At 64.1% G+C, this 27,938-nt stretch overlaps 5 protein-coding genes across 11 annotated transcripts; 3 read left to right on the forward strand and 2 right to left on the reverse strand.

The window, feature by feature from the left end:
• Positions 1 to 164: 164 nt before the first annotated feature.
• Positions 165 to 9,831, forward strand: THOP1 (thimet oligopeptidase 1). The gene is made up of 13 exons (XM_075078078.1): positions 165 to 519; positions 1,028 to 1,231; positions 2,637 to 2,785; positions 3,258 to 3,365; positions 4,065 to 4,167; positions 4,324 to 4,484; positions 4,647 to 4,782; positions 4,885 to 5,251; positions 5,529 to 5,730; positions 5,837 to 6,023; positions 6,485 to 6,613; positions 6,927 to 7,063; positions 7,197 to 9,831. Exons 1-13 carry the CDS (start codon positions 408 to 410, stop codon positions 7,353 to 7,355), a joined length of 2,154 nt encoding a protein of 717 aa, XP_074934179.1. The 5' UTR covers positions 165 to 407; the 3' UTR covers positions 7,356 to 9,831.
• On the reverse strand, positions 9,667 to 12,932 carry PLK5 (polo like kinase 5 (inactive)). Of its 4 annotated transcripts, none has more exons than XM_075078082.1 (8): positions 12,852 to 12,928; positions 11,279 to 11,386; positions 10,951 to 11,135; positions 10,734 to 10,863; positions 10,573 to 10,660; positions 10,410 to 10,505; positions 10,136 to 10,334; positions 9,777 to 10,058 (listed from the first exon to the last, which is right to left on the reverse strand). In XM_075078082.1, the coding sequence occupies exons 3-8, from the start codon at positions 11,071 to 11,073 to the stop codon at positions 9,777 to 9,779; spliced, it is 918 nt and encodes a 305-aa protein (XP_074934183.1). In that variant the 5' UTR covers positions 11,074 to 11,135; positions 11,279 to 11,386; positions 12,852 to 12,928. The 4 variants fall into 4 exon arrangements, with proteins under 4 accessions (XP_074934185.1, XP_074934183.1, XP_074934184.1 ...); XM_075078083.1 differs by having other exon boundaries at positions 10,951 to 11,067; positions 12,852 to 12,911; XM_075078081.1 differs by lacking the exon at positions 12,852 to 12,928 and adding an exon at positions 11,754 to 12,089 and having other exon boundaries at positions 10,951 to 11,067.
• On the forward strand, positions 12,239 to 17,543 carry ADAMTSL5 (ADAMTS like 5). 2 transcript variants are annotated; one of them, XM_075078079.1, is made up of 12 exons: positions 12,239 to 12,482; positions 13,333 to 13,405; positions 13,488 to 13,648; positions 14,079 to 14,139; positions 14,227 to 14,335; positions 14,431 to 14,558; positions 14,639 to 14,762; positions 15,383 to 15,466; positions 16,056 to 16,219; positions 16,303 to 16,546; positions 16,824 to 16,895; positions 16,977 to 17,543. In XM_075078079.1, exons 1-12 carry the CDS (start codon positions 12,424 to 12,426, stop codon positions 17,288 to 17,290), a joined length of 1,593 nt encoding a protein of 530 aa, XP_074934180.1. In that variant the 5' UTR covers positions 12,239 to 12,423; the 3' UTR covers positions 17,291 to 17,543. The 2 variants fall into 2 exon arrangements, with proteins under 2 accessions (XP_074934180.1, XP_074934181.1); XM_075078080.1 differs by lacking the exons at positions 16,056 to 16,219; positions 16,303 to 16,546.
• Positions 17,544 to 17,789: 246 nt separating this feature from the next.
• On the forward strand, positions 17,790 to 20,821 carry LOC142049281 (CTD nuclear envelope phosphatase 1A-like). Of its 3 annotated transcripts, XM_075076813.1 has the most exons (10): positions 17,790 to 18,333; positions 18,422 to 18,784; positions 18,875 to 18,968; positions 19,048 to 19,132; positions 19,204 to 19,296; positions 19,590 to 19,652; positions 19,770 to 19,849; positions 19,929 to 20,055; positions 20,159 to 20,254; positions 20,383 to 20,821. In XM_075076813.1, the coding sequence occupies exons 1-10, from the start codon at positions 18,264 to 18,266 to the stop codon at positions 20,443 to 20,445; spliced, it is 1,134 nt and encodes a 377-aa protein (XP_074932914.1). In that variant the 5' UTR covers positions 17,790 to 18,263; the 3' UTR covers positions 20,446 to 20,821. The 3 variants fall into 3 exon arrangements, with proteins under 3 accessions (XP_074932914.1, XP_074932912.1, XP_074932913.1); XM_075076811.1 differs by having other exon boundaries at positions 17,790 to 18,784; XM_075076812.1 differs by having other exon boundaries at positions 17,790 to 18,784; positions 20,352 to 20,415.
• Positions 20,822 to 21,588: 767 nt separating this feature from the next.
• On the reverse strand, positions 21,589 to 27,694 carry PCSK4 (proprotein convertase subtilisin/kexin type 4). Its single transcript, XM_075077034.1, has 15 exons — positions 27,486 to 27,694; positions 26,979 to 27,083; positions 26,794 to 26,889; positions 26,505 to 26,633; positions 25,744 to 25,820; positions 25,523 to 25,611; positions 24,790 to 24,962; positions 24,499 to 24,711; positions 24,142 to 24,242; positions 23,683 to 23,786; positions 23,390 to 23,507; positions 22,995 to 23,171; positions 22,575 to 22,699; positions 22,142 to 22,261; positions 21,589 to 22,070 (listed from the first exon to the last, which is right to left on the reverse strand). The coding sequence occupies exons 1-15, from the start codon at positions 27,669 to 27,671 to the stop codon at positions 21,688 to 21,690; spliced, it is 2,196 nt and encodes a 731-aa protein (XP_074933135.1). The 5' UTR covers positions 27,672 to 27,694; the 3' UTR covers positions 21,589 to 21,687.
• Positions 27,695 to 27,938: the final 244 nt, after the last annotated feature.

Below are 27,938 nucleotides of genomic sequence, written 5' to 3' on the forward strand. Positions count from 1 at the left end.
AGTACATGCGCTGCCGCCAGGCACCGCCCACCCGCCCGTCCCGCCTTCACAGGGCCGCCGGAGGCCATAACGCATGCGCGGAGTCCTTAACGCATGCGCAGTCTGTGCCGCTCGGGGGCGGAGCCACATACCGGAAGCGCAGCTGTTCCCGTCTGAGTTTTACCATAGAGAGGGGGCGGGGCCATGGGAACGGGTGGGCGGGAGCCGCGGGTCGTGGTGCCGCTCCCGCTCCCGGGCTCGCGGTGCTGTCCCGTAGCCGCCGAGGCTGAGGGCCGGGATGGGGCTGTACGTGTGCTGGTCAATGGCCGTTCCCCTCCGTCCCGGATGGGGTGAAGGGAAGGGGAGAGCGGCCCAGTCCTCCATTCTCCCAGAATCCCCTGGCGCGGCCGCTCTCTCCGCCCGCCTCTATGGTTGGGGCACATGCTCCCTGCGTGGGGCCGGCGCGGTCTCCTCACGGTCTCGTCAGCGGAGAGGGGCCTCCCGGTAACCCCGGCACCCCTGGCATGGCCCCCCCCACAGGTACCGGCGGCGGAGAGGGGAGTCTGGGGGCGGCGGGGGTCTGGGGCGGGGCGGGGAGCGGGGGTGAGGGCAAGGGCGAGGGGCTGACGCGGCGTGGGGAGGGGGGGGATGGAGGAGGCAGGGGCCGGAGGCGGCCCCTCAAGGGCTCTGCAGGGTGAGTGACCCTCGCCTCCTGCTGTCCCGGCTGTCACCTCTCCGCCCGCCGCTCCCTCCCCGGGCCGTGAGAGCTGCCCCCGTGGGCAGGGGCACCTGCCAGGGGCGCGGCGGGGAGGGAGCGGGGTCGGGTTTCTCTCAAGAGCTTGTCATGACTGAGAGGGTAAACATTGCCCGGAAAATAATCCGGCTGCTGATTGCCCGGCGCTTCAGGAGCCCGGTTGCCCATCAGCACGGTTTATTTGCTGGGCCTCTCCTTTAAGTGCTTTTATCACCCTTTAGCTCTGCAGCTGGATTTTCTCTCCAGCCCGTGTAAGAGTGCATCTCACGGAGTGTTTCCTCCCCACCTCCCCAGGTAACGTTGTGGATAGCCAGGCCCCCAGGCTATTGGCAAATCAGCTGAGATGGGACCTGACTGCCGAACAGATAGAAAACATGGCTGCAGAGCTCACGGAGAGAACCAAGCTTGTGTATGACCGGGTGGGCTCCCAGGAGCAGGGTGAGGTGTCCTATGAAAACACTCTCAAGGCCCTGGCTGATGTGGAAGTGGAATATACAGGTACGTATGCTGACAGGGAGTACGGGCTTTCTGGAAATCAACGTGTTATTAAGATTTTTCAGGTGGGGTTTTTTTGCTCTGAACTCTCATCTCTTTTCTTCCCATGGCTCCCGCAGCAGTACACTTGGGTTTTTTTCCAGTTCATGTTTATACAGCTAGATATAAGTACAACAAATAGAGTAGATTTGGAACAGAAGAGTGGGTCTAAAACAAGGACGGCGCTTTGGCAGCAGGGTGGTTTGTTGGAGGAGCAGCCAGGTTTTCAGGGTTGCCTCCTGCTTGTGTGTGTCAGGGTGCGTTAGTGGAAACAAGTCGTGCATCGGCAGAAATAGTTCGGATGATTTAAGAAATCTTCAGCTCCTCTCTAACTTTTTCCCTAAGGCAGCAGACAAATGTCGCTCCGTGTGCCTTGTTTAAACACTGCGGTTGCTTTAGGGACTATGTGTAAAGTAACGTGACATGATGGCATCATGCTGGTGAACGATGCAGGCCTTGATATTCCTCTGGCTAATTACTTACAGCAGTAGAGTGCCAAAGTCGCGTAGCCCCGCTCCTGCCTCACAGCATCTGTTAGCTGTCCTGACCGCCCATGTCGCGAGGTATCACGTCTGCATGAAGCGGAAGCCATCCTGCGAGCCTCTTCTTTCTTCTCTCTCGTTTCTTTTTCCTAAAATAAGAGGAAAAGCCCTTATTAAGCAGGGGTAATGTTAACTTCAGCAGAACTGTCGGCACTTTACCTGGGCAGCAGAGAGTAGCTGCCTGCTCACCTTCTGCTGTGTGGAGAGTTCTCGTGCCTGGAGGGCAGCACCTTCCTGCTGGAGTTGTGTTATGTGGGATTTTGCAGAGATGATGGCAGGGAATGTTCCCCCTGTTTTCACTTCTAACGTGGAAATGTGTCAGGACAGAGCACTCCTGGGACATATGGTGGCTTCTGAGGAGCACCTGCAGTAAAGGTGTGCTGCTTTTAGCCTGGTCCTCTAAGGAGAGGAGTCACACAAAGAAGCTGCTCGCATGTCTCTGGCACAGAAGTCCTGTGATTCTTGGGACTGTTGATACCAGCTATAGCTGGGACAAAGGCGTTGGGGTCTCACAGGCATGAAATTCCTGTGAGTTTTGTCAGAAAGGTGGGCTGTAGCGGGAAATCAGTGGGCAGATGTGCTCAGCAGCGAGGAAGGGGTGAACGGGTGCTGCGGGTGACTGAGTGCTGCTCAGGGAGGGCAGCTCTGGCTTTGTCTGGTGGCAGTGGCTTGCCTTGCTCTTCGTTTATGTGGGCAGGCAGGTCAGGCTCCAGGGCCGACAAACTGTCTCCCCGTTAACACAGGTTCTCTGTGAACACTCCCGCTCACAAACACTTCTGGGACATGAAGCCATTGCCTTTGCTGTAATCCCTCTTCTGTCTTTCCAGTCCGTCGGAACATGCTGGACTTCCCCCAGCATGTCTCTCCTTACAAAGACATCCGTGCGGCGAGCACCGAGGCTGACAAGAAGCTCTCCGAGTTCGACGTGGAGATGAGCATGAGGCAGGACGTGTACCAGAGGATTGTCTGGCTCCAGGTGTGTGCTCCGGAGGGTGCTCTGCCAGTGATGCACCTGAGCAGGGCACTGAAACCTGGAATTACAACAAAGCCTCTTCCCTTGTCCCAGAACTCTGAAGTGAATATCGAGTCAGGTCTGAACTCTGTGTGATCATTGCAGAATGGTCCAGTTGTTAGTGAGAACTGGGGAGTTGGGGTTTGAGGGCTCTGCCCCTCCTCAGGGCCTCTGGTAAAACGGGTTTAGTAAAACAGCCTGCCTGGCTCAGGGAAGGGGCTGCGTAGTGCCCTGCAAAGTGCTGTAGTACAGCATAAAGGTGAGAAGTTTAAAGCAATCCGATAGGCACTAACACACCAATCGAAAGCTGCCTTGTGGGGTGTTTCCATCTGCTCTGGGTCACTGGTGTTACAATAACCCACAACTCCCACCAGCAACCAACTTCCCGCAACACTCGATCCTGCCGTTCCCTGTGCTCACGGGTTTTGTTTTACAGGAGAAAGCAGAGAGCGCTTCACTGAAGCCTGAAGCAAAGAGATATCTAGAGAGGCTGATCAAATTGGGTAAAAGAAACGGTCTCCATCTCCCTGAGGAAACGCAGGAGGTGAGATCACAGAGCTTAAGTAGGCACAGGTAGAGGAGGCCTTGCAGGGCCAACGGGATGGTGTAGCATTAGAGCAGATTGAGGCTCGGCTCCTGAATTTTGTCCCTGATCCATGTGACCTTGGGCATGTTGGCTGATGTCTCTGTGCCCCTCTTTCCTTTTCTTTGGACGGGGGTGATGTTTACAAAGTGGGGTTGAAGCTGGGAGTCCGGGAGCTCCCAAGAAGCCAGGATCTCAGATGGTGCTGTGCAGGTCAGGATTGGAAGTAGCACCCGGCCCCCATGTGCCGTCAGGGAGGGTGCCCCACTGGGGCTGGGGGCGGGCTGAGCTGCTCAGGGTCTCCCCTTTTATCTCGTGCCAGCGCACGGAGCACAAAGCTGGGTTAGCAGAAGAGAAGGTGAAAGGAAATTAGGGCAGAGGAGGTTGTTGCTTAAACACCTGCAGCTCCTGAGCTGGCAGCAGACAGCTGGGACCTTGCTGAGGCAGCTGCTCTCCTACCAGGTGCGATCAAAGGGAGTCTGTTCTAGGCTGAGAGCTCAGCGCCTGCACACGATTAATTCTGCAGCGTTGCGTTTGAATGAAAGCCAAGCGCAGACCGCTGGGCAGCTCAGCAGGCAGGCTCTTGGCCGGAGACGGTGAACAGTGCTCTTTGACTTCCCCCTTTGGACTGACTTTTCTCTGTTCATCTATATTTTAAAGAAAATCAAAGCTATTAAGAAAAAGCTGAGTGTCCTTTGCATAGACTTCAACAAGAACCTCAACGAAGATACTACCTACTTGCCCTTCTCAAAGGAGGAACTAGGTACGGAGCGCTCGGGCTTATTTCTCTGCTGGCGTGGCTCTGAGTGCCTGGATTCCTCTGGCCGACGAGCAAGAGCCTGATCCTGTGCTCAGTCCCAGAGCTGGTGTTTCTGGAGAGCCCTGGGCTCTCCATCAGCGCTGTCTGCTCTTTTCTCAGGGGGGCTCCCTGAGGACTTCTTGAACTCCCTGGAGAAGACAGAGGACGGCAAGCTGAAAGTCACCTTGAAATACCCGCACTATTTCCCTCTCCTGAAGAAGTGCTACGTGCCTGAGACGAGGAGGAAGGTGGAGGAAATGTTCAACTCCAGGTGCAAAGAGGTAGGTGGGCCTTGCTGCTTGCCAGCAGGACCAGATGGGATGCCAGGTCAGGTCCAGGCACTGAAGGGATCTCATCTGAGATTTGTGCTGCTTTCCACGCTGGGGCTCACGCTTCCTTTCTTGCCTGTGTACCCCACTTCACTCTTTGACCCTACCTTGCAGGAAAATTGCTTGATCCTCAAGGAGCTGGTGGATTTGCGTGCTCAGAAAGCCAGTCTCCTGGGCTTCAACACGCACGCGGACTTTGTGCTGGAGATGAACATGGCTAAAAGCAGCAAGACAGTGGCTACGTTCCTGGGTACGGCTCTTGGCTGTGGAGGGGAAGAGCAGGGGCATGCGCTGGGCCGGGTACGCTGCGCTCAGCCCCGGGCACTCACACTGCCTGCCTTGGTTTTCCTAGATGAGCTGGCCCAGAAGCTGAAACCCCTCGGGGAGAAGGAACGGGCTGTGATCCTCGACCTGAAAAAGAAAGAATGCGAGAAGCGTGGCCTGGAGTTTGACAACCGCATCAATGCCTGGGACATGCGCTATTACATGAACCAGGTGGAGGAGACCAAGTACAGCGTGGACCAGAATCTGCTGAAGGAGTACTTCCCCATGCAGGTGGTCACCACGGGCCTGCTGGCCATTTACCAGGAGCTGCTGGGGCTCACCTTCCATCTGGAAGAGAAGGCTCAGGTCTGGCACGAGGACGTCCAGCTCTACACAGTGAAGGACACCTCCTCCGGGGAGACCATTGGCAAATTCTACCTGGACCTGTATCCACGGTGAGACCTTGGGCAATGTGAAGTGAGGATAGAGGGCTGGGGCAGGGGGCGCAGAGCCTGCCACGCGCCTGGGGAAGGGGAGAGGCCGTCCCGCTCCCAGACGCATGGCGGTGCGGAGGGAGCAGTGTGTAATCGGGCAGGGCTGTCCCAGGAGCATGGGGCTGGTGTGAATCACAGCGTCTCAGGAGCTTCTGCTCTGAGCAGGACCACGCTGCGTGGTGGCTCGTGGCTGGCCACGAGGGAGGATCCCTGTAACAGTCTCCCCTTCCTGGCCTAGGGAAGGGAAGTACGGGCATGCAGCCTGCTTCGGCCTGCAGCCGGGCTGCCTCTTGCCGGACTCCAGCCGGCAGATCTCGGTGGCTGCTATGGTGGCCAACTTCACCAAGCCCACGCCGGATGCGCCTTCCCTGCTGCAGCACGATGAGGTGGAGACCTACTTCCATGAATTTGGGCACGTCATGCACCAGCTGTGCTCTCAGGTGAGGCCTGGCTGTGCTGGCAGAGGGTTGGTTTGTTACCTTTCCCCTGTCGTGCTCCCCTGTGGGGTTAAACGACACCCCGCTCTGAGCTTGCTGTGTCTCCTAGGCGGAGTTTGCCATGTTCAGCGGGACACATGTGGAGCGGGACTTTGTTGAGGCACCATCGCAGATGCTGGAGAACTGGGTGTGGGAGAAGGAGCCGCTGCTGCGCATGTCCAGGCACTACAAAACTGGAAGCCCCATCCCTGATGAACTGCTGGAGAAGCTCATTAAATCCCGGCAGGCGAACACAGGTGGGTCCCTGCAGGGGGAAGTGGGAGCCAGCGAAGAGGGGCAGGAGGGGAGTGAGGGCGGCGTGCTGTCCCCAGCGAGGGCAGAGCCCTGCCCCTGTGTGTGGGGAGGGGAAGGGGACCCTTAGTGACCTGGCTGGGTAGAGGAAGGGCTTTGCCTTGCTCTCTTTGGGGGCTGAGAGTGTTGGGGGGAAGAAGCACATCTGCCTGCCGTTAGTCTCGGAAGAGTGAGGGTGGTGTGGCAGGAGGTGCAGCAGACTGGGTGGTGGCACAGCAAGAAGGTGCGCAGGGGAAGGTGGGGATTATCTGCAGGCAGGGGATGCGGCTTAGGCCTGACCGTAGGGTGCTGCTGAACCAGGCTGGTCTGGGGAAGCGGGTCAGAAGTTGGGTGTGGGGAGAAGCGTGGGAGCTGCCCAGCCTGCCCTGCTGCAGGAGCTCAGTTTGCCTCCTCCTTCTGGGTACAGGGCTCTTCAACTTGCGTCAGATTGTCCTGGCCAAGGTGGACCAGGCGCTGCACACCCAGACGAAGGCTGACCCTGTGGAGGTGTTTGCCCGGCTGTGTGAAGAGGTGCTGGGCGTCCCTGCCACCCCAGGTACCCAGGGGCTTTGGGGGTCCCGCTCTCGCTGTCTCTCTAGGCCTGACCTGCAAGCTTGGCTCAGCAGGTTCTTTTCAAGGCTGGGGCTTCAGGCTGGTTCTGTGGGGACAGTTTCCGCTGGCCCCAGGAAAAGCAGGGCTGAAAACATACAAAAATAACTGGGAAGTTCTTCCCTGTTTCCCCTGAGATCGTGAGCCAGCTGACCCAGTGCCTGCTCTGACACATTTACACCACAGAGGGGTTTTTCCGTGCTGTGAGCGGTTCCAGCAGCCTTTCCTGTTAACGCCCCTTCCCTTCCTTTGCTGCAAAGGTACAAACATGCCCGCTACGTTTGGCCACTTGGCCGGAGGCTACGATGCGCAGTACTACGGCTACCTCTGGAGCGAAGTGTACTCCATGGACATGTTCCACACGCGCTTCAAGCAGGAGGGGATCATGAACTGTAAGGTAGGGAGGACGCCCTGCGCCGCCGGGCTCTTGGCGCGTGGCAAGGGCTGCCTGCCCCTGCCAGAGGTGGTGGGAGGCGGCAGCGTTGGTGGGAGGGTGGGTGTCCTACGCGCACCCCTGTCTCTCCTCGCAGGTGGGCATGGATTACAGGAATTGCATCCTGCATCCTGGCGGTTCCCTGGATGCTTCCGACATGTTAAGGAAGTTCCTGGGCCGCGAGCCCAAGCAGGACGCCTTCCTGGCCAGCAAAGGACTGAAGGTGGAGAGCAACTCGCTGCCTTCAGCCTGCTGAGAAACTGCTCCAGCCCGTTTGAGTCAAGCCAGCTCCTTTGTCTACGCACCAGTCCTCTCAGGCCAAGCAACACCCGGTACTTCTGTCACCAAACGCATCCTGGGCCAACCCCTGCCTGGAGCTGTTCCTCTGGGATCCTGCTCGGAGCTCACCCTGGGCTTCAGGAGCCGGATTCAGCCCTCGTCCAGGGCTCTGCGGTGACAGCTCTGTGAAGGGAGTTGAATTGCCTTTGTCACCCCTCCGAGGGGGATGGGGCTGTTGGTAGCCCACACGAATTGGCTGAACTTTGAACCTGATTTCTGCACGAGGGTGAGTTTCAGCCTCTTTTATAGCCGGGGAGGAGGGTGAGAGGAGTTACTAAACTTGAATCATCATTTTAAAACCCTTTCTTTTTAAGAAATGAGACTTCCCACCAGGCATGGCATGTTCCATGCCCCAGGGCAGGCTTACTGTTCTGAGCATGAAACAAGCGGCCCGCGAAGCTGCGCTGGGAGTCGTGCTCTCCCCGTCTTTGGGCAGCTGGCGGCTGCGGAATAAAGACGGGGAGATCCCAGAGTTTAAAAACTATTGCATTGACTGGAACGTCCTGCCCTGAGCCCCTCAGACGTTCCTGCGGGCACAGCAGGCCTGGGAGTGGGGCAGAGACGGCCGGTACAGCTCTTCCCAGAACCGGGGGGTCTGGGGCACGTGGCATCTTTGGGAGGTTGGACCTTCCCCCAGACTGTATCGGAGCTGCTGGTACCTCGGGGCCATCTTAGGGCAGGCAGCCGGTGCCTTCTGGGCTCAGGTCGTGGCAGCAGAGGGTGTGTTGCTATTGCTGTGACCTCTAAGCCAGGGTGGGACAGGGGAGGGCTGTGGAAAAAAAAAAAAAACAAAACAGGAGGACAGCTTCAAACAACACAGATGCCAGGGATAAAAATATCAAGTGGGCTTTGTGCCAGGCCATGATCAGCCGGGCTCTGGGTGCGGCACCAAGCTCGGGGACGGCAGCCAGCCCTTTGCCCGGCCTTGGGAGCGGCCAGGCTGTGCCACCTGCCCCCCCAGCTGTTCCCCTGTCCCTGAGGATCCCAAAACTGGTGCCCGCGTGGCGTGGCGTGGCATGGCATGGCATACCTCCTGCTGCTCCCTTCTCGCCTCTGCGGTGCCATTCCCCCCGGTGCCGCTGTGCCCGAGCAGGCAGGAGGGCGCGTGTGCGGGGCTGTGGGTCGGAGCTGCTGGGGGGTGCGCTCACCCCAAGGGCAAAGGCCCAGTTCTGGTTTTGCTCACGTAGGAATCACGCGGGCTGGGAAGGGCTTTCAGCAGCGAGTGTGCCGCTTCCTCGGCAGCGGAGGGGAGCTTAGGACCTCAGAGGGGAGCTGTGAGCTCCTGCCGACGTGAGGGATCTGTGGTGATGGGGTGCTGAGGGCAGATCTCATTTTCTGGTGTCCCACCCCACCTCCAGCCTCGGGTGCTCTGCGTGCTGCCGTCTGAGTGCTGTGGGATCGGTCCCTGCAGCTCTTCTGTGGTTTGAGCACACGGAGGGTGCCGGCGAGAGGCCGAGTGCCCGCGCTCGCACCCACCCTCCCGGCCAGGGCCGTGCGTGGGAGCTGCCGTCCCTCCCCAGGGCCCCGCGCTGCGGCTCCCTCCCCGTCCGGCCTGGTCCCTTTGCTTCTCCTCTTGCCTGGGCTGCGTCACCAGAGCGGCTCCGGCTTCCTTCCCCGCAGCCCCTGACGAGAGCTTTGGAAGAAAGCTCTCCCCAAGTGCAGACAAAGTCATTTTTGTCACCTCCCTCCCCCAGACCCCCCTGGTGACACCCTCCCTCGCCGGTCCCCTCTTGCGCTGACGTGTGGACAGGTCCGTAAGCAGCGAAGCGGCTCCTTGGTGCTTGCTGGGGCCACCTCGAGCATCTTGTCTTTGTCCCCACCCTCTGTTTTAGGCATAGGCGAGTGTCTGTCCCGGGTGCCGGCTGCGCAGGGCCGGGCGCTCTCGAGTTGACGCTGTGGGTGTTTTAAGTGTCATGTTTTACTGAGCTTTCAGAGTTTTCTTTCAGACCTCTTCTCTTGAGGGAGAGAACTGAAGCTGAACAGGGAAACCGTGCACTTTCCTCCCTCCTTCCCAGGCCACAGATAACTCTGTTCCTCCCTCCAGGAACCCCTGCTGCTGGCGCTGCAGCCAGGTGGAGCAGGGGGACCTGATGCCTCCCCAGGCGCTGCTGTTCCCTGTGTGTGGGTGATCCCCAGGAGCGATGCGGGGCACCGGGCTCCTCAGAGCTGCACCTTCTCCCCCCCAGCTCCTCGTCCCCATCCCGTACCGGGGAAGAGAGGTCCCTTTTGGGTTTGGGTTTGGTTTAATTATTTTTTTTTTCTGTTAACTGTTTCTAAGGGCAAACTGGTGTGTGTGTGTGCGCGCCGTTCGTAATGGTCACGTCCCACCCTGCTTGTTTCAATGACTGGATTTTAGACGGTTCCTAGCACTAATAAAGTTTTTCCTAAGCGGATGTTTGCATGGCTCAGGTCCCGCCGAGGAATCTCTTCCTTCGCGGCGGGGAGACGGTTGCCTCCCGCTCCCTGCCGGGCCGAGGCAGCAGGGTGGTGACCCCCAGCACGGCCACCCCCTCGCCAGCGCCGCCGCAGCCCCCCGCAGCAGTTTGCACGCTGGATCCTGTCCCACAAAGACGGGAGCTGAGCGGCAGGCGTGGGGTGGCAGCCGGTCCGGTGTGAAGCCCTGGGGAGCGAGAAGCAGTGACCCCCCCGCCCCTCCCGCTGTCGGTGCAGGCTCTGTGCCCCCCGCTGGCTCCCCACCTGGGTGAAGAAGCCATGATCCAGCATGTCCCGCAGGCTGGGCCGCTCCGCAGGCTCGGGGGCCAGCAGCCGGGCGATGAGAGCCCGGGCACGGGGCGAGAGGTGGGTGGGCAGCGGGTACTGCGCCGCCCGGATGCGCCGGTACAGCTCCTGCCGGTGAGCCGCCTCGAACGGTGGGCTGCCCGTCAGCGCCGTGTACCTGGGGGGGGTCTGGCTGCTCAGTGGGTCCAGGGGCACCCCCTGCCCTCCTCCCCTCCCTCCAGCTCCCCCTTACATGGCGCAGCCCAGGGCCCAGATGTCCGAGGGCACCCCGTGCCCCTTGCGGTCCAACACCTCCGGGGCCAGGTAGCTGGGGGTCCCACACAGCGCCCTGGGGAGACGGGCAGGGTGACCCCCGGCCCGGCAGCACCCCCCGGCAGCGCCACAGCCCCACTCACCCCCAGCGCCGGCCGGCCGGTGCCTCCTGCCGCGCCAGCCCCAGGTCCCCAATCTTCACCTGCATCTTCTCGGTCACCATGAAGTTGCCTGTGGAGGGAGATGAGCCCGAGCGGGGCCGGTGCGGTTCCCCCTCCCGCTGCCCCGGCTCTGCCCCACGCACTCAGCTTGAGATCCCGGTGGACGATGCCCCGTCCGTGGAGGTAGCGCAGCCCTGAGATGATCTGCCGCAGGTAATACCGCACCTCTGGCTCCGTCAGCCTCCCCCGGGCCCGCAGGATGTCGGCGAGGGACTGGGGACGGAGCGAAGGTGCCAGCTCGGGGCCTGGCAAAGCCCCGGCGTGGGGATGCTGCGTTTTGGGGTGCCGGCGCTCGCTCACCCTCCGGCTGCAGTACTCCAGCAGCAGGTAGACGTGGCTGCGGTCGGCGAAGTCCCCGTGGAGGCGGACGATGTGCCGGTGGCGCAGGCGGCCGTGCAGCTCTAGCTCCCGCTCCACCTGCATCGGCACCACCCCGGCAGCCCCCCCGGGGGACCCTCGGAATCGGGGGAGCCCCAGCACTCACCCTTGGCGGGACAGGGATGGGAACCCACCCAGTGACCCAGGAAGGAGGGAGAAGGAGCAAGCACAGGGCTGTGGGGGTCTGCAGGGTCCCTGTGGGCATCATCCTCCCTCCCTGGGGACTTGTGTGTGTCCCCCCAAGACTCACCCTCTCCCCGAAGCCCACCACGGCGAGCCGGGCTCGCGGGATGACCTTCACCGCATAGACCCTGCCGCTGGCCACCTCCGTCAGCTGGTAGCAGCGCCCAAAGGTGCCCTGCGAGGATGGTCCCGCCGGAGTGAGCAGCCCAGCACCCCAGGGTGAGCCGAGGGGCGAGAGGCTGCAGGCAGAAGGGGGTCCCGGGTGTTGGGGTGCCTGGCCACGTGCCCTTCCCTGGGGGCCAAGGAGCCTGGGGGCTGGTGCTGGCCACGGCACCTGCTCCGCTCCGGCTCGGTCGCAGCGTTCCTCCGCTGCCTCAGTTTCCCTTTCCCCAGTGGGGATGTGGTGGGCGCCTGTTGGAGTCGGACACCTTGGGGGCCCCGTGGGGTGTGGGGGTGCCCAGCGGGGATGGGGTGCTGGCTGGGGTGAGGGGTTGCCTGGGGGTGCAAGGATGGGGCTGCCCGGGGGCAATGGGGGGGTTTACCTCTCCCAGGAGCCGTCCCCGCTTGTAGAGCACCCCGCTGCCTGTGTCCTTGATGTACCACCCGGGGAGCTCGTCCCCTGCCCACCCCCGGGCCATCCTGCCGGCTCTGCTGCGTCCTGCAGCGGGGAGACCCCAAGGGACGCCCGTACCCCGGCACTGTAACCCCTTCAGCTCCGGGCTGGGGGTGTTTGGGACCGCTTGTGGGGGGTGCGGGTGGGGGGCACTCAGCAGATCCTGCTGCATCTGCCCAGCTTCAGGGGGTACCGTCAGGGTCCCGGATCAGGATGAGACGGGTGGGGGAGGTCCCGTTTGCTCCTTCCCCTCTGCATCTGGGGCTGGTGGGGTCCCGGGGGAGGGGGGTGCAGATCCTGCGGAGCAGCATCTGCGCCCACCCCACAGGGACCCCACCAGCCCCCATCGCCCACTGGAGTTCCGGGCCCCGAAGGGTTAACACGGCCGGGGAGGGCTGGGCGCACCTTTGGGGCTGGATATTAATAACGCGGCGGGGAGGGACGGGAGGCGAGCCGGGCTGGGTGGGGGGGGAAGCCTCGCCCGGCCCCCCCGGAGCTGCGCAGGCGATGCCCGATCGTCCCGGATCCCCCCTCCCCACCGCCAAGACACCGGATCGGGACTGAACCCCACTCCGGGACACCCCGGAGGAGGGGTGGGTATGACCGGGTGGGGGTGTCGGGACAACCCGGTCCCCCACGGGGGACCCCACGGTGCCGGGTAAGGTCCCGATTTCTGCTTAACCCATCGCGGACCCCCAAGACCCCCCCCTCCACACCGTGGCCGGGGTCAGCTCCTCTCCTGCGGGGAAACTGAGGCACGCAGTGCATCACCGGACCCTCGCTGGGTTCTGTGACCCCCCCCGTCCCCATCTCCTGCCCCACCGGGGTGGGACAACCACGTGTCGTGGCTGTGGGCGGCCACTCGCGCCCCCCCAGTCCCCATGGGAGCTGCGCAGTGGGAGGAAACTGAAAATGGCTGGGGACCCCGGCACCCCCCTGCACCCCTCGAGCTGGGTGGGTTGGGGTGCTCCAGGATCAGGCTGTTTGGGACCGGGGGGGCCCCCCGGCTGCCCCCCATCCCGCTCACCCCATGGCGAGGTCGGATCCGGATCGGGGAGCGACACACGGAGTCCCAGCTCAGCCACGCAGGTCTGGTCCTGTCCCGGCAGGCAGCGAGCCGGGCCCGGCTTCCCGCTGCGGGGCCGTGGGCGCGGCGGTGCCGTCACCCGTGCCCGGAGCCATGGGGGCACGTGTGCGGGACATGGCATCGCGCTCTCGCCTGTGCCCACCCGCCTGGTCCCGCTCGGGGTGGGAGGCCCCGGCGTTGCCGTGTGGCACCGTACCCCACATCCCCGGCTGGTCCCTCCGCCGGCGGGGACCCTCCCGCTGTGTCTCGTCTTGCCTCTGTCTCACCTCCTTTCCCCCTCAGTGGGGTCCCCATGGGGGGCACGGCGGTGGCGCCCGCCTCGGCACCACTGGTGGCACCGATGCCGGGGTGTGGGACACCCCACTACCGGCCCCCCTTGGTCCCTGGGGACGGTGGGGCTCAGGGCTCTCTGCTCCCGCAGGCGCTGGCGGCCGTGGCGGTGGCTGCTGCTCCTGGCCTGGCTCAGCCTGGGCTGCGGCATCGGCACTGCGAAGGTGAGGGGTTTGGGGTGCACGGTGGCACCCCTGGGCTGCTCCAGGCTGGCCCCGGCACCGACCGGCACCTTCCTCCATGCAGGGCTCAACCCTGGGGACACCGGTGTGGGTCCCCGAGCCCCCAGCCCCTGCTCGGCACCGTCGGCAGCCGGCCCGGGGCACCTGGGGGCCCTGGGGACCCTGGAGCTCCTGCTCCAGCACCTGCGGGGACGGCGTCGCCCTCCGCACCCGGAGGTGCCTGCGGTGAGTGGGGAACGGGGCAGTAGGGCCCCGCCGGGGTGTCCCACTCCCCCACACCCCCTGCGGCGCCCACACCCCATGACAATGGCTCTGCCACTGCCCCCACACATGTCCCTGTGGGCCCTTGGCACCACGCTATGCCCTGGCCAAATTTCAGCCTGATTTTGGAGGGGAAGGGATGGGGGAGGGCAGGGGGAGCTGGACTCTGTCGTCTCCACCCTGGGGTGCAGCTCGGGCAGGATGTGGCCGCATGCAGAACGTGGTGGTCCCCACTCCTGCTCCCCCATGGGGATGCACCACTTCCAGCCCGGCCACAGCTCGGTGGCATCCTGGCCCTGGAGAGGGGGGGAGTCTCTGTGAGGGTCGCAGGGTGCAGGAGGGATGCTGGAGGGAGCCATGCCCTGGCCCCACCGCGCTGACTCTACGGCCACAGGTCCGCTGAGGAGGAGCCGTGCACGGGCGACCCACGGCAGTACCGGCTCTGCCAGCTCCAGGTGAGCATTGCAAGGGCCGTGGCACCGGTGTGGCCAGCCCCAGTCCTGGTCCTGGACCCGTGGGGCTCCATCCTGCTGCTCCCGCAGGGCTGCCCCGGTGGCTCGGTGCCCTTCCGTGCCATGCAGTGCTCCCTCTACGACAACAAGCCTGTCCTGGGCACGCCGGCCCGGTACCGCTGGGTGCCCTTCCACGGAGGTGAGTCCCGGGGCAGTGAGTGGCATCGCTGGGCTGACCGGGGGCCATGGCTGCCTCCGGCATCACCCCCTTCCTTTCTCGCCCGGCTCCGGCAGCCCCCAATGTCTGTGACCTCAACTGCCTGGCCGTGGGGCACAACTTCTACTACACCTTCGGCCGGGTGCTGGATGGCACCCGCTGTGGCCCCGACTCCCCGGACCTCTGCGTTGGTGGGCGCTGCCTGGTGGGTGCACGTGGGGCTGGGACCCCCGGGACCCCCAGCCTTGACGCCCCACCCTGAGGCCACATCTCTGCTCCCCGCAGAGTGTGGGCTGCGACGGGATCCTGGGCTCGGGTACGCGGCCCGACGCCTGCGGCCAGTGCGGCAGCGGCCACGACACGTGTCTCTTCGTGCACCGGCTCTTCCAGGGCGTGGACCCCTCCTCCGGTGAATGAACCATTGCCCCGGCCCCCTCCATGGGTGAATGCTTTGGCTCTTGGCTCCCCTGTCCTCCTGTCCCTGGTCTGTGTCCCCAGGGCATCGCCTGGGTCCCCCCATCACCTGTTCCTCTCCATGTGCCCCATCGCCACTGGTGATCATCCCTGATCCCTCCCTGTCCCCAGGGTGAGCAGGCTCAGAGGAAACCCCTCACTGGGGTGATTTTGTCTCGTTGCAGAGGGTATCGCCCCTCTGGGGGCTGGGTGGAGGATCTCTGGGGCACCCCTGTCATCCATGGGGTCCCCGGGGGAGTTCAGAGGTCCCTGGGGACACCCAGGGTCCATGTGGTCCATATCCAGTGTCCATGGGGTGGCTGGCCAGGCTGTGGGGACGACGATGCCCGTGAGGTCGGACGGCACCCCAGGCCCATCACTGGGTGCCCCAGATGTCCCAGCACATGGGGCCTGGCTGGGTTAACGCCTCTGGTGCCTGGGATGGGGCTGGGACTGCCCCAGATGTGGAGCTCCTCTGTGCCTGGTCCCCTCCTGCCCCAGCCCTGGCCCCCCGACCCCGGGCTGTCCCCTCGGGCTATGCCCCGGCTCTGCCCTGACTCTGTCCCCCCCGGCCAGGTTATTTTGGGTACATGAATGTGACCAAGATCCCAGCTGGGGCCACCCACATCAAGGTGACGGACAAGAGCCGCAACTACCTCGGTAGGACGTGTCCTGTCTCGGTCCCAGTCCACCCCAGTCGGTCCTGGTTGGTGCCACCCATGGGTGCAGGCAGGGCAGGGCAGGGGGTGGCCGTGCTGTGCCGTGCCATGCCATGCCGTGCCGGTTCCCCCACTCAGATGCTGTTTCGAGCATCGCAGGTTCAGTGAACTTGCCGGCACTTGGGGCACTTTCCAGAGGCCGCAGGCATGGGTTTTGGGAAGAGCTGAGCTGGAGTGGGGCCAGGCCAGCCACCGTGGGACTAGGACCAGGACCCCCATCCCCAGGCCCCCCCAGGCCCCCTCCTGAAGCAGCCGGGGCCTCATCCCCACTGGGACCAGGGCTTGGGATCTTGGGGGGGTTTTGCACACCAGGGTTTGCCTCGGGCTTGGGACCGAAGCCAAGTATTTACAAGAAAGCAGATTTCTCCTGAGCCCTGACCGCAGCTATCCCAGCCCACACTGCCCTCCCTGCTCGGGGGAGAGGCCTCTGGTGGGGACCCAGGCATCTGGGCTGCCCCCCCAGCCCAGCCCAGCACGGGGGTCCCAGGGACCGTGCGGTGCTCGGCCCCCGGACGTGCTCCTTCCTGCAGCCCTAATGACAAGCGATGGGCACTACGTGATCAACGGGGACTGGTCCATCACCTGGCCGGGGTCGTACGAGGTGGCTGGCACCCAGGTGCACTACGCCCGGGCCCCCGACGGCACTGAGAGCCTGGAGGTGCCTGGGCCCACTGATGAGGATCTACACGTGATGGTGAGGGCAGGGGCGGTGCGGGCACGGGGGCAGCCGGTCCCCGGCCCCCATCGCTCCCCTTAGCTCTGCCCCTGCCCGTGCAGGTCCTGCTGCAGGAGCCCAACCCCAGCATCGAGTACGAGTTCTGGCTGCCCCATGGGCAGCCCCAGCCCAGCCGTGGTGACACCAGCCCCCTGCGGCAGCCCCAGCCCCGGGAGGCTGGCAGCCCCCCTCCCCGGGAGCCCCCGGTCACCCCCATCCCCGCACCACCGCCCCAGACCAGGGGCTCTGCCATGGAGCCACCACCAAGAAGCCCCCCTAGCCGGAGCAGGGCTGGAGCTGCCACAGGTGCCTGCTCCCCCCCAGGGGTCCCCACAGCTCCTCGCACCCCTGGGCTCTGTCCTGTGGGGAGGGTCCCGGAGAGCCCCAGGGGTTCTCCATGAGATGGGGATCCTTAAAAAGGGCCCCCTGGTGTAACCCTCTCTGCGAGCCTTGGGAGCTTGGTATGTCCCCTCTCTCCTTATGGGATATGGGCCCCCATGCCCCCTCCCACCACTGCAGGAGGGGGGTTTGGGGGTGCCGTGTCCCCTCTTCCCCCTAAACCACTGCAGCTTTGCCCCCACAGGGCGATGCGGGAGGTGCCGCCCAGCCAAGGGACGCTCCCAGCGCATCCGGCACTTCTGCCAGAGCGACTTCGGTGAGCGCCGGGGACGGGAAGGGGCTCGGGGCGACGCTGGGGGACATGCCCAGATCAGGGTGCCCCATGCTCGCCCCGCAGTCTTCCAGGGCCGGATCCTGGCACGGCGCTTGGTGGGACAGGAGACACGCTACGAGGTGGAGGTGAAAACACCGTATCGGCACCATTTCCCACTGGTGACCCGGGAGTACGTGTGGGTGCCCAACACCTGCGGCTGCCCCCCGCTCCGGGAGGGCGGCGAGTACCTGCTCATGGCGCGGCGGCACGTCAACTACGAGCGCACGCTCAACCGCATCCTGCTGCAGGATGACGGTTACGCCCGGCCATGGACGCCCCGCGAGGACCGGCTGGTGCGGGAGGCAGCCCGGCACTGCCCCCAGCCCCGGCCACCCTGAGCCCCCCTGGCTCCATCGCCCGGGGAGGGGGCGGCTGGCAGGACCCCGAGGGCAAACCCGGGGGCTGGAAATGCTTCTGCCATGCGCCCAGCCCTTTCCATGGCCATGGAGGGGCCAGGGCCCCAGGGACCCCCATCCTGCCTTCCGCCCCGTGCCGGGCATCTCGCCGTCCTCGGGGTCAACTTGGCTGGGCGGGGGTGGAGGAGGGTGGTAATTTATTGTTTTGCAAAAAATAAACTTGTATATCACCTCACTTGCCGCATGCCCCTTCCTGGCTGGAGCCAGCCCGGGGGGGTCCCATACCCTCCCCAGCCCAGGGTGCCTGGGCAGGGGGTCCCCTCCAGCGTCCCCACGCTGAGCCCCCGGAGCAGAGCGCCCGCCTAGCAGCGTGTCCCTGTCCCCGAGATGGACACACGCCAGGTTCTGCCTTTCGAGGTCGGGGACCTGCCGCTTATCTCTCTTCCGGCGGAGGCGAGCGGGTCCCTCCCTGTGCCGGAGCCCCCACGCCCCGTAACCCAACCCGTGGGCCGGCGGGTGCAACCGCGGGGCCCACGCAGGGACAGGATGTGCCTGGGGGTGCTGCGGGGATGGCCACCCCCGGAGCACTGTGCTGGGCACCCCGGGGTGCACCGCCCGCTCTGGGCTCCTGGGGTGGTCCCGCACCCATCCAGGGCTGGGTTTGGAGCCAGTGCTGGGGAAGGGCTGAGCTTTCCCAGCTTGTGTTGGTGGTGGCTGCTCCCAAGCTGGGCATGGGGCTGGGGTGGCAGCTGCGGGGTGACTGGGGTGGGTGCCCTGGGGTGCCCCAAGTGGCAACTGCCAGCCCAGGAGGGTCCTTAGCATAAACGTAATTAATCATCAGGAGGCAGAGATGGGCCCTGGGGGCAGCTGGGGCTCTGTACTGGGCTCCCCAGCTGCTCCCAGTAACACCTGAGTGCTCTGTAGCACAGGCAGAGGCACCTTGGGGTGATTAGGGATGGAAAGGTGCCTCCACCCTATAAAAGTGCCTCCTCCCACCCACCATGGCTGTTTTGGGGCTGCTGGGGGTGGGCTTTTTCCCTGGGCAGGGTGGGTGTGCTGGCTGCTGTGGCCTTGGGGGTCCCCAGGGTGGGGCAGCACCCCCAGCTCCAGCAGCTCTTTTGGAGCGAGCGATGCCCAGCAGCCCCAGGGCTGGGGCTCTGCGCTTGGGGTGTCGCTGTCTGTCTGTCCCAGCCATGGCGGATTTGGGGATGGTCACCCCACGTGCGAAGAGACGCCGCAAGGAGAGCAGCAGGGACCAGGGGCTCTCGGCCACCAAGGCTGGGGCTCGCCGGAGGGCCAGGAGCGGGCAGAGTGAAGGGGACCAGGGGGAGCATCGCCCACTGTGGGGCTGGGACCCCTTGGAGTGTGTCCCGTGTCCCCCCATGGCATCTGTGACCCCTGGGAAGGGACGGCTGGCGAAGCTGCGTCTCGAAGGGGAGCGTCGCAGGCCGGCGTCAGCCTCGCCCAGGGAAAGGAGTGAGTGTGTCCCCTATAGGGGCCCCCTGCCTGGGGAATGGGGGGGGGGGTCACCCCAGGCTGTGCTGACAGAACCTCTCTGTCCCACAGAGCCGGTGAACCCCCTGTTGCAGCCCTGCTATAAGGGTGCCTATTTCTCGGGGCTCCCTGCAGATGAGTGCCAGGACCCTGCTGTGCCCACCCTGTGAGTATGCAGGAGGGGGTCCCCACAGCCCCCCAGCCCCGCTGCACCCACTGCTGACCCTCTGCCTTCCTCTGGCCAGGCTGGTCCCCGCAGCCCCGGTGCCTGGCAGGGATGGTCCCCGGAAGACCCGCAGCACACCGGAGCGCACCCTCGTCCTGGAGCTGGTGAGCTGGGGAGGGGTCTGGGGGGGCTGTGGCCCCGGGGCTGGGGTCTGACTCTGCTCCCTGCCCTGCAGGAGGGGACCCTGGTCTGCTCCTCCGTGCTCAGCAGCTGGTGGCAGGGTGCTGCGGCCACCTTCACCACGGTTTTCCAGGGGGACTCCTACGAGGTGGGTGCCCATGTGCTGGGGGTGGGACAGTGGGGTGCTGGGTCCCCAGTGGGGGGCACAGAGGACTGTGACTCAGGGCTGTGAGGAGCCACGGTGTCCACGTGTTTTCTGTGCCTCTGTCCTTCCCTAAAAGCCAGAGGGGAAGTGGGTCCCAGGGGCTGAAATCCCAGGGGACAGGGTGGCTGAGGGACCCCTGGATCCTGCCTGGGGTGCTGGCTCCCCCCAATCTTGGGGGTCAGCTTGGTGTCAGACATGGGTGCTGGTGGTTTCCTGGAGATGCTGTTCCCTTCCAGGTCCACGTGAAGCTGCGTCCCCACGTGCAGCAGTTCCTGGAGAGCCTTTCCAAGACCTACGAGGTACCCGGACCCCCTGTGTTCCCCCCCCTTGTCTGCGGAGAGCCAGTGGGGTACTGCTGCATCGGGGTGGGGGGAGACTCGGGCAGCCTGTGCAGGGACCTTTGCCTGCTCCCCCAGATCTTCATCTTCACAACTGCGAAGCAGGACTATGCTGAGAAGGTCCTGGATGTGCTGGACCCCAGGAAGAAGCTGATCAGGTGATGGCCTGGGTGAAACCCCGCTGGGGACCTCCCCTGCGGCAGGGACTGGTCCCCACGGGCACTGCCTCCCCTCCAGGCACTGCCTCACCCAGCGGGATTGTCTCTGTGCCCGGGGCTCCTACTGGAAGGACCTGACCTGCCTGGGCAGGGACCTGGCCAAGACGGTGGCCCTGGACCACACCATCCAGGGCGTCCCCGCTCAGGTACTGGCAGCGCTGGCTCTCGTGGCGGGGGCGGCTTGTGCGCACCGGGAGCACCACGGCTCCGACGGCTCCTCCACGGCCAGCGCTCGCCCTCTCTCCCCAGGCCGCCAACTGGATCCCAGTGCCGAGGTGGTGGGGCGACCCGCGGGATGAGGAACTGCTGCACCTCACCCCACTGCTGGGACAGCTCGCCCAGTTGGTGAGGACCCAAGGAGCTGGGGATGGGGAGGGGACGGGTGCCCTGGGCTCCTGGGGCAGGGTGGTGTGAGCTCCCCCCAACCCCACTCCGGGCACAGCCCTCCCCTACCCCCATCTCTCCCCGTGCAGGATGATGTGCGCACCGAGATCCAGCGGCGGTTCCCGCACGGTAGGCTGCCTGCCGAGGACTAGGCCAGCCCAGGCGGAGAGGACCGGGATGGAGAAAACACCTCGGAGGGGCTGGTGGGTCTCGCACCGCTGCAGGGCAAGCCGTGCTCCAGCGCGTCCAGGCTCTAACTCATCCACTGTGCTGGGCTGGAGGGTGTTTGGGCAAAGCCGTCGCCCCCAGGCCCCTCTCTCAGTGTCTGGGACTGTGCTTTGCTCGCCTCCACCGGCGGAGTGCGAGGCATGGATCCCAGCCCGTCCCCGGGGCTGGGGGTCCCCCTGGGGAGAACCCCTTGCTCTCAGCTGCCACTTGAGGAAAAGCTCCATCCCGGCTCCCTGTAAGCTCTGTAAGGTCCGGCCGAGGGCTGGTTTGTCATGGGTGATTATACGCTTGGACAAAGGTCTTGCTCTCTTCTCTAACTCCTCAGCTGCAAACACGCTGCGCTCGGGGATGGCACAGCTGGCGGGGGGGGACAAACCACCCCCGCCGTACCATGCCGCAGCCATGTCATGGCACAGCGGGGTCCTCGGGAGGCTGAGCCCCCCGCGCCGTGCCGGTGCCCCCGGGAGGGTCCCAGCTGGCAGAGCCCCCCCTGTCCATCCCCAGCCCTGCCTGGTGCCACGCTGCGTGCCGGGGCGCAGCTGCTGCTGCCAGCCCCCATGGGGCAGCGGGGGCCCGGGGCGTTCGTCCCCACTGCTGTGGGGTGCAGCAACCCCCAGGACCCCTTGTTTTAAGTATGAAAGGCTACTGGTGAGCAAGAGCTGGGGACCGCACCGTACAGTGGTGGGTCGGAGTCCAGCTGCCTCTGCTCTGCCAAAAGCCGCGTGGGGTTGCGGCTAAGCTCGTGCTGGAGGAGCTGGCTGTGGTCACTCGGGTGCAGCTGTTTGGAGAGAAGTCACATCTCCTCCCCACGGCCCTCTGCGCCTGGGAAAGGGCACGGGGCTCCCAGCCACGCAGCCCGGCCCTTCTGGAAATAGCTCCTTTGCAGCAGCGTGCCAGGCTGGGCCCCCCGGCATGGCTCGGGTCCCCAGGGGGTGTGGGGGGACGAGCCAGGCAGGGAGGGAACCACCACCCGTGGCTCTGACGATGCACAGAGCGGGACACGGGACATGGGGTGGGATCAGCCCAGGCGCTGCTGGGAAGGGAAGTCACCCTTCGGAGAGGGCGGTCCAGAAAGGCAACAACCAGTTTATTTTGGAAGCCGGGTGAGGGCAGCCCTGTCCCAGGCTGGGATCCAGCCACCCATGTCCGTACAGCCCAGGCTGGTGTCACGCTGTCCTTCCAGCCCAGGGACAGCAGGATCTACCTCTCACGACACAAAAGGCCATACGGTACATGACATAGAGGACAGCTGAGAGGATCAGGCCCCCGCAGATGAGGACAGGGAGCAGGGCCCCCTGCAGCCCCTCCTCAGTGGGGAGGCCCTGCGGAGGGGAACAGGAGCGAGCGAGCTCATCGAAGGTGTAGGCGTGGGGACAGGCCGTGCAGTTGTTGGCCGAAGCGCCCTGGCACGTGTAGCAGGAGGGGTGGCAGCTGGCGCAGACGTGGGCCGTGTTTGTGCCGCCGGCGGCTCTCCGGGTACGGCCGTAGTAGCGCGGGGGGCAGTAGGACAGGCAGGAGCGCTGGTGGGCGTACAAAGGGCTGCCGCACTCTGCGGAGGGATGGCGGCGTGAGCCAGGCTGTGGGGCCGCGAGCACCGGCCCCTCCTGCCCAAAGACTCACCCTCGCACGCTCCCCGCACGTCCCGCCTGACGCACTCGTCCGCGGCAGAGGCTGGAAGGTGCCTGGCCGTCATGTCCTCATCTGTGCCGTGGAGGTGCAGGATGAAGCTGGTCAGCAGACCTGTGGGCAGGAGGGACAGGATGGGAGCAGCGCTCCCACCCTCCGGGGTTTGGGAGCTGCAAAGGAGACTGGTGGATGTGGGGCTGGAAGTTGTGGGGCCATGTGGAGGAGAGCAAGCCATGGCCCCTTCCTGGCTGCGTGCTGGCCAGGGAGAGCCTTGAAACAAGCAAATATGGTCCTGCAGAAAGAGTCTGGCCAGACCCTGTGCCTGGGAAGAGGACAAGCCAACAAGTTGCTAATCAAGGAGGAGGAAAGAAGAGGCAAGAATGACAGGGCTCTGGGTGACCTCGGTGAATGGGCCCCAGACACCCACCTGTGTTATAGGCATCGCCTTTGTTCTCTAGCTGGAGTGTCCAGGTCCCGTTAGGGTTCTCATCCCAGAAGTGTGTGGACATGAAGGTCCAGTCCTTGTAGCCCTTCTGGCTGGTGTCGTATGGGCTGGAGGAGAGGAGAGCTGGGAGTGATGGCCCAGGGGCTGGAGGGGGAGGGCTGGAGCCCAAGGAGGCCCTAGAGCCACCCTGTGCTTCGTGCAATGGGGTGTTGCTAAGACGTGGCAGGGGAGCCTTGGGCATGGTGAGCCCGTTCCCTGTGGGGGCCAGAAGCAGCCACTTCAGTGTCAGGGAGAGTCTCCCGGCCCCAGGAGAGGCTGTGAGAGGAGGAGTCCCCTCTGCCCCCCAGCAGCCGGTGAGTCTCATTGCGACGTGCTCCCTGCGAGCTCGCAGAGCGCCCTTACCGCACGGTCACCAGGGTGGACGTGGTTCCCATCGGGCTGGTCAGAGCGATCACCAGGTCCCCCCTGCGGCTGTAGCTCAGCGAGAGCTGGACCTGGACGTGCTCCAGCGAGCGGATGCGCTTGGTCCTCCCCGAGCAGGAGATGTCTGTAGAGACAGTGAGCTTGGAGCCGATGTTCCTACCAGGTACAAGACAGAGGTGAGGGCCTCTCTTCCCCCTCCAAGGGCATCCTGCCCTCCACCACGACCTCTAATCACAGCCCTGTGGCTACAGCAGGAGCAGTGCAGCGCAGACTGCTTTCTGGGAAGCATTGCTTGTTCCTGCAATGGGCACAGCACAACTTTGCCACAAGAAAGTCTCTCTGTGAGGTCAGACCTGGGGGATATCGCCCCTTACCGGGGGGCGTGAATAGCCTTGACCGAACACCTCCGCTGAGGCCGAGTTCCTGTCCATGCCTTGGCCATCTCTACCAGCAGACCAGCATCCAGCAGCCCGTAGCCATAGTGGTGGCTCACTGAAAAGCAGATGCCACCCAAGAGAGGACACGTGAGCCCCTCTGCACTGAGAGCGCACTGGGGGCTGCTGCTCCTGGCCTGCTGGCAGGAACTGGAGGGGCAGCACGTCCCCCCGGAGCCCGGGGAGGGAAGCAGGAGAGGGCAGGGCAGGCAGCGGCTGAGCCCTAAACTCACCCTTGCGTCCGACCCCGTTCTTGGCCCAGTCTTCTGCCTGCAGGTGAGCAGGCTTGGAGGCCCTGATGACAAGATGCTGCAGGTCGCGCCACGTCAGTGCTGGGCTGGAATCAAGGAGGACTTTTGATCAGTCAAATGCTTTGGGTTAGCGTTTGAGGGTGAGATTTGGCTCTTCTAACATCGAGAAGTTAGCTGTCTGGGCCAAGCTGGTCCCCCACAACCTCCTTCACTGCCAAAAAGGGTGCAACAGAGACCTCCAGAGGACAGCGCTCCTCCTGCCTCCAGCTGCAATCCCACAGTGTCCTGGTAGAAAAGGCTGCCCCACCGGAGCCTGGAGAGACCTCAGCTCCGCACCCCCAAACCTCCCTGCTAGCAAAGTCCCTCTTCCTTGTCCCTGCAGGGCTCTGGCGGGCCACCAGGCGCTCCCTCGGGACTGTCCTGCTGCCACATGGCACCTACTTGGCCTCCAGCGCGAGGGCGATCATTCCCGCGGCCAGCGGGGCCGAGGCGGAGGTGCCCGTGTGCTTGTCGGTGCAGCGGTGGTGCAGGTCGGTGGTCACCTGTGGGGAGATGGGGGGTCTCAGCACCATTGTCGGCTGCTGGAGCAAAGGACAGGGGTCTCTGGAGTTGGGTAACTTCAGTAAATGCTCCCTCCAGGTCCCTTCATGCTCTTTGGGTCTAATGCAGACACTTTAATAAAGCCTCCCTCTCCCACCCCAGATGAGGAGGGCTTGGATGAGCCTGCTCTGTGCTGGGAAGCAGCCAAGGCCCGCTGCCTGAGGGTTGCTGCTCTGGCAGAGCCGGCACGGCACTCACGATCTGCACCTCGCTCGTGGTCCTGCTGCTGTAGGTGGTGGTGAGGATGGCGGAGCAGCCCTCGCCATACCAGGGCCTCCAGCCGCCTGCCAGGACGCTGCCCACCGACAGGGTGTAGATGCTGTTGGCGTACCCGTCGCAGTTGCAGTTGTCGTAGTTGATCCCGCCGTTGCCGGAGGCCCAGATGAAGATGGAGCCGAGGCCACCCCGTCCCTGCCAGCAGTGAGGCAGAAGGGGGTGAGCAGAGAGTCCTTGTGCCAACGAGGTCCCCGAGGCCAGTGCTGAGCTTACTTTGGTGACCCCTCGGTAGAAAGCCTCCGCGGCCAGCACGCCTGGCCCATCCACGGTCTTCCCGTCATCCTCGGGGCCCCAGCTGGCGCTGTAGATGTGGATGTGCTGGGGGCGCAGGCTGAGGGACTGAGCCTCCACCACGTCCGTGATGGGACCGTCCAGCATCCGCACACCTGCAGGGCCGGGGTGAGGAGCGGCGGTGTCTGAGAGGTGGCAGCGCTGGGGAGGCCGTGCCAGCTCGGGGTGCACGTGAGCCTCGCGTGCGCCGTGCAAACATAAGGGCCGAGTGGCACCTCGCCGGCCCTGCTGCACCCCCTGGTTGCCTTGAGCACCTTCCACACGATGCTGCCCTAAGGACATCAGGCTCCTGCAAGTCTGTGCAGCTGCTGCCATGAGCTTGTCCCCAAAGCTCCTCGTTAAGCCCTTTGCAATTAAGCGCATTGAGTTCTCCCAGCTTTTAACCCCATTTGCCACACTCGCTTCCGCGGGGAACCTGAGCCTGCATGGTGCTGGTGCTGCCTGCCGGAGACCTGCGTCATGGTGGACGTTAAACCCCCAGGAGCACCAAGCCCTGTGCTGTGGCCGGGTGTGTGGTAACACCGTGGCACCCTCTACCCCCCTGCAAGGCTCTGGCTGCCCCCAGAGCAGCTCTGCCTGGGGCCACGCATCCCCCCAGGGTGCTGGAGCTTGTTTGTGACTCCTGTCTCACCAGCACGTCGGAGCAATGGCTCACCTCCGACTTTGGCGTTGTATGCAACGCCAGCACCGCAGATTCGGTTGTTGGCTGCAGCCGCCACTTCTCCTGCACAGCGTGTCCCGTGCCTGAGGGGGAGAGCTGGCCTGAGCTGACCTCTGCAAGGGCTGAAGGGGCCTAGGACAGCCTTGGCCCCCGGAGAGATAAAGCACCCAGCACAGGGAAGAGATTTGCCTGGACAACCAGCTGGCAAAACTCACCGGTTCTCATCCCCGGCGGTGTGCCTGGGCTGGGGATCAGGGTCGTTGCTGTTGAAGTCGTAACTTGCCAGGGGGTCCTATTGCAAAAAGAGGCACCGGCATGAGCAAACTGCCTTTCAGTGGGGGTTGTGCCAGCTCGACACAGGCGCCTGGCGCTTTGCCCCGTGTCTGGCAGCACGATCGCCCTGCCTGCCCGCGAGCTCACTGCCTGCCCAGCCTGGAGAGGGCAGGGGGGCCCCCTTTGCACCCAGCGACTGCCTTGGGTTAACCTGGAGGTGTTGGAAACCGTGTTTCACTGAACTTTGCACATTGCTGTAGTGCTTCATCGTACCCAGGCTTAGGTTCAGGAGAGAGCACAGCACAGCGAGTCACCCAAGGGTGAGCCTCGCCGGCTGTGCAGTTAGGAGGGGGGACCTACACCCCTCTGAAATGATGTTGTTATAAACAACAACTAAGATCTACCCATTCTTTCCTCAGCTCTCGGAGCACGTGAGGGTTTACCAGCTTTACTGGCTTTGCAGCTTGTTATAATTACATCTATTACGGGGGCCTGAGCGTGTACAAGTTCTAACGTTTCCTTGATGTGAAAATTCACTGTGGGAGACACCAAACCTTTTGATCCAGCCACGGGGAGGCTTGAGCTCCCACTACAAACTCCCACGGGCGGGATGAAGGCACCAGTTCCCACCCTCCCCTGGAGACAACACGCCCTGAAGGAGCAGGTTCATGCAGCCCACGCTGCTCAGCCCCATCGTAGTTACATAGTTGGCAGACAGGTCCGGATGGTCCTTCTCGATCCCATCATCCAGGATGGTCAGCACGACCCCCAGCCCCGTGTACCCTTTGCTCCAAGCGCTGAGGATGTTTAGATCGGGATTGATGTCATTGTTCTGGAAAACGGATTAAATTTGATCAGGCCCCTGGGCAGAGCAGGCTGCCGGTGACCTTCGTGGGCTCTTCTGCTGCCTCATCACTGCCGGCATTAGTCCTGTTTACGCATCGGGGAGGTGATTTGCTCAAGGATTAGGGGATAGAGAGGCAAAATCTCACCATATACCACTGTTTATGGAACCAGGGGTCTGTTGGCACCACGCTGACACTCCTCTTCGTGCGCCTCTTTACGGTTTGCTGCTCAAACCAGAGGACCTGGGCGGGACACAGTGTCGCTGGTGCCAAGCAGAGCCTGCCTGGCAAGTCATGCCCTGCAACCGCCCCTGCGGCCGCCTCCTCCCTACCTTTGGCTCTTTAGTCAGGCGCATATTCCAGCCCCAGTGTCTGCTCAAGGCTTTCTGCCTGGTGCCACGATGTTTGAAATGGTAATATGGCTCACCCTCCATCACCTGCCAGGGCAAAGAGCTGCTGTAAGAGGTGGTTTCTAGACAAGCAGGGATGAGCGTGGCGGCTCTAGGTGGGCCGCGGGGGTCAGAAAGGTGCAGTTAATGCAAGTTGTGGGTGGCAGGAGAAGCGGAGGGCGGCGTCAGGAGAGCGAGCGGGCTCGGGGGGAGGTTGGCGTGTGCCCGTCGGGTTTCCTCGCTCGCCCGTGCGTGTGCGGAGGCCGTTGGCAGCCTCCAGCCCTCATGCTTTCACCCGCCCTGGTGATTTAAAAGCACTAGAGGGAATGATTGCAGGCTCGAGTTTAAAGCTAAGCCGGTGTCCCGCGGTGGGGACGAGCGGAGGGGACACGGGTGGGTGCTGGGCTCGCCCCGGCCCCCGCCTGCCCCTCGCCCCTCCCCGGGCCGCACCTGGCCCAGGCAGAGCAGGCCGTGCCGGCGGGCCACAGCCCCGGCCTCCCGCGGCTCCGCCGCCACCCGCACGGCCCAGCTGCTCAGGTACACGCGGGGCTCGGCGGGGCCCGGTGGGGCGGCGGCGATGGCGGCGGCGACCAGCAACAGCCCCGGGAACGGCCCCGGCAACGGCCGCGCCGCCATCGAGGCCGCGGGTTGAGCGGGCGTTGCCATGGCGACAGCGTCGCCACGCCCCTCCCGGCCTCGCCCCTCCTCCGTATTGGCCCCGACCCGCACTGCCCTAACCTGGCATTGGCCCCGCCTCTCCCGGCCCCGCCCCACCCCTCCCCGCGTTGGTCCGCCCCTGCATTGGCCCCGCCCCTCCCGGCCATGGCCCCGACCCGCACTGCCCTAACCTGGCATTGGCCCCGCCTCTCCCGGCCCCGCCCCACCCCTCCCCGCGTTGGTCCG

This window comes from Phalacrocorax aristotelis, chromosome W, assembly GCF_949628215.1.
Source record: "Phalacrocorax aristotelis chromosome W, bGulAri2.1, whole genome shotgun sequence".
NCBI classification, from domain to species: Eukaryota; Metazoa; Chordata; class Aves; order Suliformes; family Phalacrocoracidae; genus Phalacrocorax; species Phalacrocorax aristotelis.

What these genes read in the sequence shown, in the direction of transcription:
- PLK5 (XM_075078081.1), bottom strand. Translation starts at nt 11,996, where the DNA reads ATGCAGCAGGATCTGCTGAGTGCCCCCCACCCGCACCCCCCACAAGCG. An exon ending in GGGGACGGCTCCTGGGAGAG is followed by an intron (nt 11,387 to 11,753) that starts GTAAACCCCCCC and finishes CCATCCTCGCAG; the next exon opens with GGCACCTTTGGGCGCTGCTA. An exon ending in ATCATGGCTTCTTCACCCAG is followed by an intron (nt 10,059 to 10,135) that starts GTGGGGAGCCAG and finishes CTCGCTCCCCAG; the next exon opens with GGCTTCACACCGGACCGGCT.
- THOP1 (XM_075078078.1), top strand. Translation starts at nt 408, where the DNA reads ATGGTTGGGGCACATGCTCCCTGCGTGGGGCCGGCGCGGTCTCCTCAC. An exon ending in AGAGGATTGTCTGGCTCCAG is followed by an intron (nt 2,786 to 3,257) that starts GTGTGTGCTCCG and finishes TTTGTTTTACAG; the next exon opens with GAGAAAGCAGAGAGCGCTTC. An exon ending in ATCCCGGCAGGCGAACACAG is followed by an intron (nt 6,024 to 6,484) that starts GTGGGTCCCTGC and finishes TTCTGGGTACAG; the next exon opens with GGCTCTTCAACTTGCGTCAG.
- PCSK4 (XM_075077034.1), bottom strand. Translation starts at nt 27,671, where the DNA reads ATGGCGGCGCGGCCGTTGCCGGGGCCGTTCCCGGGGCTGTTGCTGGTC. An exon ending in ACCGCCGGGGATGAGAACCG is followed by an intron (nt 25,612 to 25,743) that starts GTGAGTTTTGCC and finishes TCTCCCCCTCAG; the next exon opens with GCACGGGACACGCTGTGCAG. An exon ending in AAGGCTATTCACGCCCCCCG is followed by an intron (nt 23,172 to 23,389) that starts GTAAGGGGCGAT and finishes TGTACCTGGTAG; the next exon opens with GAACATCGGCTCCAAGCTCA.
- LOC142049281 (XM_075076811.1), top strand. Translation starts at nt 18,310, where the DNA reads ATGGCTGTTTTGGGGCTGCTGGGGGTGGGCTTTTTCCCTGGGCAGGGT. An exon ending in AGCCTCGCCCAGGGAAAGGA is followed by an intron (nt 18,785 to 18,874) that starts GTGAGTGTGTCC and finishes TCTGTCCCACAG; the next exon opens with AGCCGGTGAACCCCCTGTTG. An exon ending in GCACCCTCGTCCTGGAGCTG is followed by an intron (nt 19,133 to 19,203) that starts GTGAGCTGGGGA and finishes CCTGCCCTGCAG; the next exon opens with GAGGGGACCCTGGTCTGCTC.
- ADAMTSL5 (XM_075078079.1), top strand. Translation starts at nt 12,424, where the DNA reads ATGACCGGGTGGGGGTGTCGGGACAACCCGGTCCCCCACGGGGGACCC. An exon ending in ACCGGCTCTGCCAGCTCCAG is followed by an intron (nt 14,140 to 14,226) that starts GTGAGCATTGCA and finishes CTGCTCCCGCAG; the next exon opens with GGCTGCCCCGGTGGCTCGGT. An exon ending in CTTCTGCCAGAGCGACTTCG is followed by an intron (nt 16,896 to 16,976) that starts GTGAGCGCCGGG and finishes CTCGCCCCGCAG; the next exon opens with TCTTCCAGGGCCGGATCCTG.